This window comes from Sceloporus undulatus, chromosome 1 (genome assembly GCF_019175285.1).
Source record: "Sceloporus undulatus isolate JIND9_A2432 ecotype Alabama chromosome 1, SceUnd_v1.1, whole genome shotgun sequence".
In the NCBI taxonomy this organism is placed as follows: domain Eukaryota; kingdom Metazoa; phylum Chordata; class Lepidosauria; order Squamata; family Phrynosomatidae; genus Sceloporus; species Sceloporus undulatus.
Window position 1 is genome coordinate 37,064,031 of NC_056522.1, and position 13,237 is coordinate 37,077,267.

The window sequence follows — 13,237 nt, forward strand, 5'->3', positions numbered from 1 at the left end:
GCGCTCCAGTGGTTCCGGTCCTACCTCTCTGGGAGGTCCCAGATGGTGCAGCTGGGAGACGTGTGCTCCGATGAGCGGGCCCTTAAAACTGGGGTCCCTCAAGGAGCCATTCTGTCTCCCATGCTATTCAACATTTACATGAAACCGCTGGGAGAGATCATCCGGAGACATGGGGCGCGGGGTTATCAGTACGCTGATGATACCCAAATCATTTTCTCTATGTCTCTGACTGATGCAGTGACCGGGGATAGGGTCTCTCCTCTCGTGGCCTGTCTAGAGTCAGTAATGGGCTGGATGAGGGAAAACCGACTCAAGCTGAATCCAGAGAAAACGGAGGTACTAGTGATAGGTTCCCCTGGTCCAGGAATGGCGGTGGTTCCACCTGTCCTGAACGGGGTCACGCTCCCTGTGAAGGACTCCGTGCGCAGTCTGGGGGTGCTTCTTGACTCGTCACTTCACCTGACTACTCAGGTGAATGCGACGGTCAAGAGCACCTGTTATCAGCTCCGGCTTATTCGCCAGCTGCGCCCATACCTGGCCCAGAGGGACCTAGAAACTGTTGTACATGCTCTGGTAACCTCGAGATTGGATTTCTGCAATGTACTCTACATGGGGCAACTCTTATACCAAACTCGGAAGCTGCAAATGGTGCAGAACATGGCAGCCCGGCTGGTCACTGGCGTTTCCAGGACCAGCCACATAACACCGGTACTGAAAGATCTCCTTTGGCTGCCCATCCGCTTCCGGGCTCAATATAAGGCGTTGGTGATTACCTATAAAGCCCTAAATGGCTTAGGCCCAGGATACCTAAAGGACTGCCTCTCCCCGTACATTCCGCCTCGCACCCTCAGAACGTCTGGGCAGCAACTACTGAAGGTGCCTGGGGCTAGATTATCCTCCACCACACGGAGGACATTTTCCACCGCTGCCCCAGCCCTTTGGAATACGCTGCCCACTGAGCTCCGCTCGACTACCACCCTGGCCCAATTCAGGAAGGACCTGAAAACCTTCCTGTTCCAACAGGCATTCCCCGACTAAAAATCCTGTGGGCCTCCCTCCTCTTTCGTGGCCAAGAGGTTGGGCTAATGGGGCATTTTAGCCTGTTTTTATTGTATTTGGTTGTTTTATGTATATGTATTTATTCTGTTTTAATTGTTGATTGGAAGCCGCCCTGATCTTGGGAAGGAGCGGGGTACAAATAAAAACTTTATTATTATTATTATTATTATGTACCACCATTTCAAGGTCCCCCCGGCCCAGGTAGGGTCGCAGCTGGCGTATCAGCCGAAGCTGATAACAGGTGCTCCTGACCGTTGCATCCACCTGAGATGTAAGGTGGAGCGACGAGTCCAGAAGCACCCCCAGACTGCGAACTGAGTCCTTCAAGGGGAGTGTGACCCCGTTCAGGACAGGTGGACAAACCTCCTTCCCTGGGCCCGGGGAACCTATCACGAGTACTTCCGTTTTCTCTGGATTCAAGCTGAGTCTGTTTTCCCTCATCCAGCCCATTACCAACTCCAGACAGGCATTTAGAGGAGAGATGCCATCCCTAGTCACTGCATCAGTCGGAGACATAGAGAAACATATTTGGGTGTCATCAGCGTACTGATAACACCGCACCCCGTGTCTCCGGATGATCTCTCCCAGCGGCTTCATGTAAATGTTAAATAGCATGGGGAACAAAATCGCTCCCTGAGGAATGCCAGATGTAAGGGCCCTCTTGTCGGAGTGACAGTCTCCCAGCTGCACCATCTGGAATCTTCCCGAGAGGTAGGAATGGAACCACTGGAGCACAGTGCCCCCGATACCCAACTCCCCCAGGCGTTTCAGAAGGATACCATGGTCAATGGTATCGAAAGCCGCCGAGATGTCCAAAAGCACTAACAGGGACACGCTACCCCTGTCCATGCCCAGACGGAGATCATCGGCCAGGGTGACCATGGCAGTCTCAACTCCGTAGCTTCTCAATCCCATAAAGTGGCTTGCTCGTAACTTGTGTTATTAGCCCCATTTCATTTACTTTACTTCAAGAATGCTTCTGGGTCAGGATTATGAGAGCCAGGCTCTGGCCCATATAATAATAATAATAATAATAATAATAATAATAATAATAATAATATTTATTTGTATACTGCCCTCTGGCAAACCAATCCGGGCGGCTAACGACAGTAAAATATGACAATTAAAAACACTTTATCCCTCCCCCCCTTAAGACAATATTAAACAGTATAACATATTAAAAACACAATGTCAATGCATAAAAACAACAATTAAAAACTAAAAACCCTGATATCCCTCTGTTGATCCTCGACCATCACTAAGATGGGGCCACGGGAGGAATGAGGGAATCAGGAACCTGGGCCGGGATGGTTAATCTGGAAAGGCCTGCCGGAAGAGATCCGTCTTGACCACTTTTTTAAAGCTGTCTAATGATGTTATCTGACGGATCTCATCCGGCAGGTCGTTCCAGAGTTTGGGGGCGACAGCAGAGAACGCCCTCTGGGAGGTCGCCGCAAGCCTAGATTTTAGAGGCTGTAGTAAGTTCCTCCCAGAGGACCGGAGAGCTACCATTGCTTCTATGACCCTCGGTCCAGATCCTATGTTGGTGCACTATGCTGGTACAGATAATGGCAGGGGGGGGGGGGGGGAGATGCAAGTGGAGTGGCTGAGACAGAAGTGAGACATTAGAGAAATAGACTATTTGCATCAGGCAGATTTTCTCTGCCTTTTCTCACCATCTCTGCATGACACTGGAAAAGCCAATCACTGGTGTAATGTACCAACAGCACTCTAGCTACCAACTGCCCATACATTATTTAAATGCTTTTCCAATTATTATGTGGGTTGCTGTTGGGCCCAGACAAGCACGATAACAACTTGGAAAGTGCAACTGTAGACAAGGCCCATGTAAATGACATAATGTGATGAAAAACCATCACCAGGACAACACAGTGGTCCTATACTGTATATACTCATATATATATAAGTTGACCTCATTTATAAGTTGAACACAGGTTTTGGGGCCAAAATTACAGATTTTACCGCTACATGAAGCGGCTGGGCGAGATCATCCGGAGACATGGGGCAGGGTGTTGTCAGTACGATGATGACACCCAAATATGTTTCTCTATGTCTCGGACTGATGCAGTGACTAAGAATGGCATCTCTCCTCTGAATGACTGTCTTAAGGCGGTAATGGACTGGATGAGGGAAAACAAACTCAAACTGAACCCAGGTAAGACGGAGGTACATGCTATAGGGACTCCTAATCCGAGAATGGAGATATGCCAGCCAGTTCTGGATGAGGTCACACTTCCCCTGAAGGACCCTGTCTGCAGCTTGAGGTGTTCCTAGACTCGTCGCTTCAGTTGACAGCTCAGGTAGATGCGATGGTCAGGAGCTCCTGCTACCAGCTTCAGCTGATATGTCTTCTGTGACCTTTCCTGGAGCCAGGTGATACATGAGCTGGTAACCTCTCGACTTGACTTCTGCAACATGCTCTACTTGGGGCTACCATTGTGCCAAGTTCAGAAACTTCAATTGATGCAGAATATGGCAGCCAGATTGGTTCAGGTACACCAAGATCTGACCATATAACACCTGTTTTAAAATCCCTTCATTGGCTGCCAATTAGCTTCCGGGCGCGGTACAAGATGTTCATTATTACCTTTAAAGCCCTACATGGCTTGGGTCCAGACTACTTATGGGAACACCTTCTTCCACATAGCCCACCTCATACTTTAAGGTCCTCTGGGAAGAATTTGCTTCAACCCACAAAATCTAGATTCACCACTGCAACCCAGAAGGCTTTCTCAACTGCCGTTCCAAGGCTATGGAACTACCTTCCAGAGGAGATCTGGCACATTACCACTCCAAAAGCCTCCAAGAAGGCTGTTAAGATGGATCTCTTCCAGCAGGCCTTTCCAAATTAGCCTCCCCACCTCCCTGTTTTTAAACATAAATTTTGCCTTAGCTGTCTCCTACCCCTATTTTTAGTTGTTCCTTATGTTATAATTTTATTGTAAAACACTTTATATTGTTTTGTTATTATGATTGGGATGGGGGGATGGGAAAGGAATTATTTTTAAACTGTAATTGATATTGGTGTGTATTGTTTTTATTCTTTTTTGCTATTGTAACCCGCCTTGATTCATTGTGAAAAGATGGGCTATAAATAAATTATATTATTATTTTGATATGACCCACGGATAAACTGAAGGTAAAACTTAGGGGCATGTAACAAAGGATGTAAAGGAAAATGATGCCAAAGAACTAATAAAATTCCAGCAGGCATAAGTGTTTATGGTCACTCTAAAGCAGGGGTAGGCAACCTGCAGCCCGTGGGCCGGATGCGGCCCGGCAAGGCCTTGGGACCGGCCCCAGCCCGTTCCTGCTGCCGATTGCCGCCGGAGCCTTTGGCCTCTCGTGTGAGGGCGTGGGGCCTTTGGCCTATCAGGAGGAGATGGGCAAGGAGGGGCAAACGGCGGGCAAGGGGGGCAATTGTCTATAGAATGCTCTGAAACATGCATTTATATTAACATTTTTTAAAAAATCAGCAAATTTCTTAGCGTGTCCTCCATTTTTAAAAAAAAAGTGTCCTCCGTTAGAAATTTTTGTCCTACATTTGTACCGGTTTATTTATTTATTTAATTTTTTAAATTTATTTAATTATTTATTTTTTTTGCTTCGGCCCCCCAGGTGTCTGAGGGACAGCAACCCGGCCCCCGGCTCAAAAAGGTTGCCTACCCCTGCTCTAAAGGCTTGATGGAGGAATGAACTACAGTATATGTTGGCTGAGCAATGTGCTGGGGAGACAATAAAATGTGGTGGGACTAAGAAAACATGCATGCACAAAAAAGAATGTAAAGGCAAGAATTAAGGTACAGTATTATCTCCTCTCGAAAAAATAATCATCCCCTTCTCTGAGTAGAATGGTGAAAGGCAAGGTTCTCCATCTTGGGAGAATCTAAAAGAAACACTCACACCCTGTACTCTCTCAGAGCTCCTTTGAGTGTCAAAGAGCCACTGCTCTTGTTTTTCACACCCAGGTATTAAAAAAGGCTAGAAGTGGTGCTGCAGCAGAGAGAGTAGGGAAGGATCAGTGTTTCTTGTAGGTTCTTCTGGGACAGACTAAGCTCTTGCCTTTCACCACAATGCTCAGAGAAGGGGATGGTTTCTTTTTTGAGAAGAGAAAAGATACAATACTTACATTGCCCCATGAATAAGTTGACCAAGGTTTTTTAGGTCGATTTTTTGACTGAAATTTCTAGACTTGTACATGAGTATATATAGAATTTGTCTCAATGGAAAACATTTGTCACTTCATGACTCATTCCTCCAGAGAAATGGAAAACCACCGCCACCGCCACCACAATGCTTTTCAACCACTTTTCCAGTAACATGCAAAAAATCTTACACAGAAAGCCTTGTTCTTCTGGACAACCATGATCTGGCCAGTCAGTATATTGCAAATGCCACACTGTTTTTTCTTGTCCTAACAAAAGGTGCTTCACCTTCAGACCCGTAGTGGCATAGCAACCAGAATCAGTGCGGAATTTGGTGGTAACTTTAAACTTCCCATAAGTAGCTGAGCTGTGTTTGGAGCCAAGTTTGGGCCAGTAACGATGGCTCTTGCTTCTTCCTCTTTCCTGTCCCCCAACACAAAAAGAAAAAGAAGCAAAATTAGCACAGTTATTGTCACAGTTCTACAGAAGAAAGAACCAGGTATTCTGATAGTTCAATAAGAGTATGTTTTTTACAACAGGACTGAGGACACTCTGGCTCAGCTCTTCAATCAGGCTGATTGGATGATTTTGGGTAGCCATTACTTTCACTTAGCCAAGGATCCATTCACACTACACAATTATCATTACATTCCACTTTCACTGCCATGGAAACATCCTATGGAATCCTGGGATGTGCAGCTTTTAGTTGTGTGCCTTCAAGCCATTTCTGACTTATGTTGATCCTGAGGGGAATCTATCATAGGGTGAATCTTTTCTTTTTACAAGATTTGTTGAGTGGGGGCTTGCTATTGCCTTCCTCTGAATATTAGGGAAAGTATGACTTGTCCATGATCATCCAGTAGGTCCCCATGTCTGATCAGGCACTATACCTTTGTCTCCCAGAATCCTAGTCCAACACTCAAACCATTACACCATGTTGGCTTATTTACAGTTTAGAGAGAATCATTAAAAATTTTCATCCAGAGACCTGGGGTGCCTCACTAGACTTTAAACAACAGGATTCCACATATGGCAATAAAAGTGGGATGCAGTGCTTTAACTGTGTGAAGTACATGGCCTCCTAATCGACCGCACAGAGCTGTTGGGAAAATATTTGACATTCACTATATTCAATGTGTTCAAACAGCTGAAAGATGACAGGGTGAGGTGATACAGGAGAACCACTGTTGTGTATGGGATACTCTGCTGGATTCAGTCTGGGGAGACCCAAATTCAAATTCCTGCTCAGTTCTGAAACTCAGAGTGACCTTCAATCATTCTATTTCAGCCTAAACTAACTCAAAGGGTTCTTGTGAGTAGGAAGAATACACCATATAAACCCCAAATTGCTGCTCTCCAGATATTTGAGAGTTCAACCTCATAATTGGCCATATGGAAGCTGCTATTCATCTGGAAAACAGTACACTGGGAAATGTTGATGCACACCATTTTTAGACCCTTGGAATAACTTTGGAATTAAAATATAAGAATAATGAGCACTGTATTCTCAGGTAACTTTAGGTCAGGGCTTCAGGCTTTTTTTTAAAAAAAATTATTTATTTATTGATTGATTGATTGCCTTACACAATGGCTAGAATCATGTTGGTCAGGATTAACAATAGAATTTAGGCCGACTATCTCCCCCACCGCCCAAAATTACACGTTAAAAATTGGCAACACCAAGTACTGTGTGGTTCACATGCACATTTACTCATGCCATCAACCTTACTTTTACTAACTTGCCTAGCAGTCACAGGCAGCCCAGAATTCTAGGCAGTCAAGCAAGTGGACTTGTAGAGGAAGAATAGGGTGCTCTGTAGTTCCCCCACCAGGTGACTTGGTAGCAGGCAAATTTATAATGTACAGTGGACCCTTGTTATATGCTGGGGTTTGGTTCCAAGATCCCCCGTGGATAACAAAATCCATGGATGCTCAAGTCCCATTAAATATAATGACATAGCAAAATGGTGTCCCTTATAAAAAAATCGAAAATCAAGGTTTGATATTTGAAATTTATACTTTTTTGAACATTTTCAAACCGTGGATGCTTGAATCCATGTATAAGAAATCCGTGTATAAGAAGGGCCGACTATACTGGTCTTCATTTCCATGCTGTCTATAAAGGAAGGGGGAGTATTGTGGCCAGTATAGAAATGGAGGCTATTAGAAAGAGCCTATAAGCAAATTAATTTTTAGGCTTAGTCTCAAAAATGTATTACAGACATATACTGTATTACAGAGGATATTATATAAAAGAGAAATTAGACCAAATTCAGGAAACAAAATTTGGTAAGGCAAACAGCGGCTGGAGAAAACAGTCCTTAGTCTGTCCATAGGTCAAGCTCTAAATATAAACAATATCACAGAAAACAGCAGCTGCTTCAAGAGACAGTGATACAGAGGGAGGTTCTGCCAAATACTGAAACAGAATAAAGCTATGACAGGTCAGTTGCTTATACTGTCACCATGCACTTTCATACAGTTCAAAACATTCCTGAACTCATCTGACTAATCTTAAGTTTAAACTTGTGTGTGTTCAGACAATGGAGCTACTGAACAACATGAGAGAAATGGTGCTGAATGCTTCAGTCAAACTACTTTTAGTGTGCATTCACAGTGATGAGGAACTGTGTGGCATTTATCACAGATGCACTTAGTTGGGTGAAAACAACAGTTTCACAGCAATCACACTATTCCATCAACCCCTCAGGGATCATTTCTGTAGTTTCCCAAAAAAAAACAACTATGTGATGATTATGGGGACAGAGAGGACTGATACTACTCAATGGCTCAGAGAACACTTCAGTGGCTTGAACAGAGAACATCTCCCTTTGCCTCAAACCATGCTGGGATGCAGTAATACTCAAAGGATGTGGATTTTTTTCATGGTGTCTGCATTTATACTATCATTTCTAAGAGCAAATGTCTACCACCTCAGGACATCAAAGAACCCCTGTTGCTCATTTGTTGTTAAATGCCATCAAGTCAACTTTGACTTATGGCAATCCTATGAATAAGAGACCTCCATGTCATCAACAGCTCTGCTCTCGTCTTGCAGATTCAGGGCTGTGGCTTCCTTTATTGACTCTATTTGGAATGCTATATTTCTCTTTTCCTAGTGCCTTCTACCTTACCAAGCATAATGGTCTTTTTTTGAGAGTCCTGTTTTCTCATGATGTGTCCATAGTACAACAGTCCCAGTTTAGTCATCTTGACTTCTTGGTACAGGTGTGATTTGCTCTAGGACCCATCTGTTTGTCTTTTTAGCAGTCCACAGTTGGACTCTTCTCCAATACCACACTTCAAGTGAATTGATTTTCTACATATCCCTTTCTTCACTGTCCAGTTTTCACAACCACACATAGAAATGAAAAATATGATGGCATGGGCAATCTTAACTTTAATATACAATGGTATTTCTTAACACTTCAGGATCTTATCTACTTCAGCCATAGCTGCACTTCCAAGTCCTAGACCTCTTCTGATTTCTTGAATGCAGTTTCCATTCTGATTAATGATTCAGCCGAGATATGGAAAAATCTTAAACTATTTCAATGTCGTCACTGCCTACTTTAAAATTATGTATATTTATAATTATGTATTAGAAAAAAAGCCTTAACCCAAATCAAAGCATATAACCACAAATGAGGTCATAGGACAGCCCCACTGTCTGCCACTGACATTCTCAGTGGTCAAATTATTCTAGAACTGTGCATTTAATGGACTCTTGCTGGACAGCTGACAGTGGAAAATGTTTAAAACAAGAAATATCAGGCCATACTGCTAAAAAGAGAATAACTGCTTCAATGTCCCTGTAAAGACTGTGTTGTTCTGAACTAGGCACAGGGCTGGGTATTGGTATGTGTCAGTTTTACAACACAACCTATAGTACTGGGATTTCAACAAGAATTACTGCTTTGCTTGGCATAGGAATACAGACTCTAAAAAAAAGCTGAATACATGAATGGGAATAATAGTTTCTGATCTCTTTGTAGCTGATAAGGATGCTAGTATGCAGAAGTGGCCTTGGATGAGTGGAGAATGACATTCTTTGCGAATAAGAGCAGCTTTGTTTTCTTAGAATTCACTGGAATTATTTTTGCTTTGTTTGGCATGGCACAATCTTCTAATGAGGCTAAACTTCAATCCACAAAGTCTCTGTCCAGCTGAAAGCTAAAATGTTACAAACAAGGTTGTAACAATTGAGTCATCTCAGGCAAAAATTCAAAGGACTTTTTAAAAAAAAACACACACAAAAAGCAACCTTCCCCCATACCTGCCTGCCAGATAAAACAGAAAGAAAAAAGGGGACAGCAATGACAAGAGATATTACAGGCTGGTTTTTGCACATTAAAAAAACATACACAAAAATATTTAAGCCTTTCCAACTGTACCCAAGATAAATCAAGGTCTGCTCAGCTGCTCTCACTGTTATGCTCTGATAGAGGAAAAATTAATCAAAAGGGTAAGAATAAGTTTACAGAGGTTGAAGGAATGCAAGCTTCAAGGCTTGAAGAAATGGGTGCGAGAGGAAAAATGCAGGCAAGCCAAATGTCTGTGAAAACTAAGTATTTGCACAATAAGCAATGACAGCAGACATGGGCTCAAACTGCAGGTTCATGTGTTTGAATCAAAACTTGAGAATGTTACCTTTTGGACTAGAACTCCCCAAATCCCCTGCAAACCATGCTGGTTGTAGGAATTCTGAAATTCGTAGGCAAAAGAAGAAAAGTGTCCAAGCTCTACGAAGAACTGCATTCTAAGGAGGCTGCTGAAAGACTTCTGAAGCCTAGTTACTGCAGGTAGAAAACAGTCTCTTTTTCTGCCCTGCTACTTCCTGGTCAACAGAGTTGATGACCAAATCATAGAGTCACAGAGTTGGAAGAGACCACAAGGACCATCCAGTCCAACCTGCTACCATAATTTCACTGCCTCCAACTATCAGTGACTGGAAAAGGAAATATGTATTATCAACACATAGCGAGCCTCTTCAAGTCTTATGAGTGGATATAAAAACAGAATGGCGGGCTAGACAAACATTTATCTGAACTTTTGTGGTGCTTATCACAGTGAGTGTGGCTAGTGATCACAAGACTGAGGAGTCCTGTGCTGAAATTTCCACTGAATCATGAAGCTCACTGATAATTCTCTCTCAGCACAACTTAACATTCTGAGGATAAAACATTCTGGAGCATGGACACTATTATGCATGCTGTCATGAGCTCCTCAGAGGAACAGTAATATAAAAATATGTGGTAAATATAGTTTTATACTGTTGAACTTTGCAGTGATTAGAAAAAAAATTAATAGATCTGTCTGAAACTGAAATTCTCCTGCCCCTGCAGCTATCTACCTTCTTCAACCAAAATACTTTCAGACAAGTAACAGAAACTTTAGTTCTATTTTGATGCCATGCTAAAAAAACACCTTCTGGGCTGGTGTTCCTTCTGCTCTGCACACTTCCCAATAGTTCTTCCTGCATAGCTGGAAGCTTCCACTTTTGGTTAAATATGGTTTGTTATACTGTCTGAACCAACTATTGTTACTATTAACTATGGTTAATTTAAATCAAGCCAGCTTTATCTTCTAGCTTCAACCCATAATCCTAGGTTCAGATGACATGGTAAGCTGTGATCAACAAAAAGCTGAAGTGAAAGTTTCCAGATAGGAGGAAGAAGTAAGGGAATGTGACTGGGAGAAGATTATGTTCCTTCAGGTCTTACTAAATCATAGCTTAGCACACAATAGTTCACACACTAATGCCCTTAGAGCTTGTTCAACTGAACTACAACTTCCAGAATCCTTGGACATTATAGCCATGACAGCTGCAGTTTCTGGAAAAAATGCAAAATTCTACATTTAGGCCACAAAAAACAAATGCACGGATGGGGTATACTTTGGCTTAGCAGTAGTTTATGTAAAAAAGACTTTAGGATTATTATTGATTATAAGTTGAACATGATACAACAGTGTGATGCTCTATCAGCAAAGAAGACAATTAGTATTTTAGCCTGCATTAATCAAACCATTGTTTCCAACTCAAGGGAAGTAATGGTCCCAATATATTCTGCATTAGTCAGGCCTCATCTTGCATAGTGCTGAGCTCTGGGAGCCTCATTTCAAGAAGGATAGACAAATGGGATTGGGTACAGAGAAGGGCAACAAGGAAAAGAGATATGGAGAATAAAACATATCAGCAAAGGCTGAGGGAGTTGGGCATGTTCAGTCTGGTGAAGAAAAGACTGAAGGGTGGCATGATTGCACTTTTTAAATATCTAAAAGGTTGCTACAGAAAGGAGGATGCAGGTTTGTTCTTGGCTCTGTAATGGTTTTAGGTTACATGAGGGTAGATTTTGATGGAACATTAGAAGGAATTTCTTGATAGTACCGTATATACTCATGTATAAGTCGACCTCATGTATAAATCGAGGGCAGTTTTTGGATCCAAAATCATGGATTTTGATATGACCCGTGGATAAGTTGAGGGGCAAACACTGGAGGATGTTACAAAATATCTAAAGGGGGGGGAACAAAGCACCACTTCCCTCCCTATATCTCACTCTCTGGACCTCTCCCAAGCATCAGTCTCAGCATGGAAAAGGGGAAGCAAACTTCAGTGTGCACGTGCGTGCGCGCGCACGCACACACACACACACACACACACACACTTCCCCTTACCAAAAGCATCTCCAAGGCACCCTGGGGAAAGTCATTCTCTCTCAACCTCAGAGGATGCAATGGCAACCTCTCTCTCTGCAAAGCCCTGGGGAAAGTCATTCTCTCTCAACCTCAGAGGATACAATGGCAACCCCTCTCTTTGCAAAGCCCTGGGGAAAGTCCCTCTCTCTCACCCTCAGAGGATACAATGGCAACCGCTCCCTGAAGAAACCTTGCCAAACCCTGGGGAAACCCTTCCTTTCTTCTTTCTCCAGAGAGAGTCCGACTCCTACCAGGCACTGCCTCAGTCTCTGCCTTCCTCCTCCACAGCTCTCTCTGTAGTCCTCCCGGCATGGCTAAATGGAAAGCACCTCCTCCTCCTCCCTGCCTGGCCAATGGGGATGGAGGAGCTGGGAGCTTGCCTGCAGCCTAGTCTCCAAAACAAACGGAGGCTCGCACTGGTGCTTCAAACAGGGAGCCATTACAAGGCTACAGAGAAAGGTGGGCACTTCTTCTTTCACAAAATTTATTAGCATTAACTCATTGACCCTTCCATAAGTCTACCCAGGATTTTGGAGTTCATTTTGGGGCATAAATTTTTCGACTTATAGTTGAGTATATACGGTAAGTGTGGTTCAGCAATGTGCCAATTACCTAATGAGATGGTGGAATCTCTTTCTCTGGACATCTTTATAAAAAGCCTGGACAGCTATCTGATAAAGGGTGCAGTAGTGGGAGTTCTTGCATTGAGCAGTGGGTTGTACTTGATGCCCTATGGGATCCCCTACAGCTCTATGATTCTAAGTCCAGCAATATCTGAGAACTTTAGGTTTGCATGATACCCAATTGACATTATCAAAATGGCAGCAACTGCTTGCAGACATGAAATCACAGGGATGTTATGTAATTTAACATACCTCCTCAGCTGTCACCATGGCTATTACATTCACCCCTTCTTCCCACACCATTTGCCAAAAGTCATGGCACGTTTGTGGCAAAGGTCCTTGTGTAGCAATGTAATGCCATTCATCCCCACCTACTACAACCTGAGGAAAAGAAATAAAAGAAAAGGAGAAAATAGGTTACTTCAAGCGTACACCACAAATGAAACACCACCATCTCAATATGCTATACTATCCCTTTATGTGGTCGTAACATTTTGCTTTTATGTGTTAGTAAAATCCATTCATCCTTGTTAGTGATATTCACAAGATAGTGACCTTTCATTTATGATGTTTTGGCAGAATTTGAGCAATGCGTCTACATATGTCTTAACATGTGCGTACTTATTGTTTTAAACTCTGAGTTAGGTAGAAATATCATTGAGTTAGAAATATATGCAGTAGTGGCTTCCA

The 13,237-nt window shown here is 43.1% G+C and overlaps 1 protein-coding gene across 3 annotated transcripts in view; it reads right to left on the reverse strand.

The window, feature by feature from the left end:
• Window positions 1-13,237, reverse strand: part of PTPN14 (protein tyrosine phosphatase non-receptor type 14) — a 219,531-nt gene that overhangs the window by 18,560 nt on the left and 187,734 nt on the right. For all 3 annotated transcript variants that reach the window (XR_006104577.1, XM_042474253.1, XM_042474265.1), the window contains exons 16-17: window positions 12,800-12,928; window positions 5,417-5,648 (exon numbers count right to left, since the gene is read on the reverse strand). Coding sequence is in view for 2 of the 3 variants with exons in the window: in XM_042474253.1 (XP_042330187.1) it covers window positions 5,417-5,648; window positions 12,800-12,928 (361 nt within the window). In the remaining variant the exon portion in view is untranslated. The remainder of the gene's footprint in view (window positions 1-5,416; window positions 5,649-12,799; window positions 12,929-13,237) is intronic.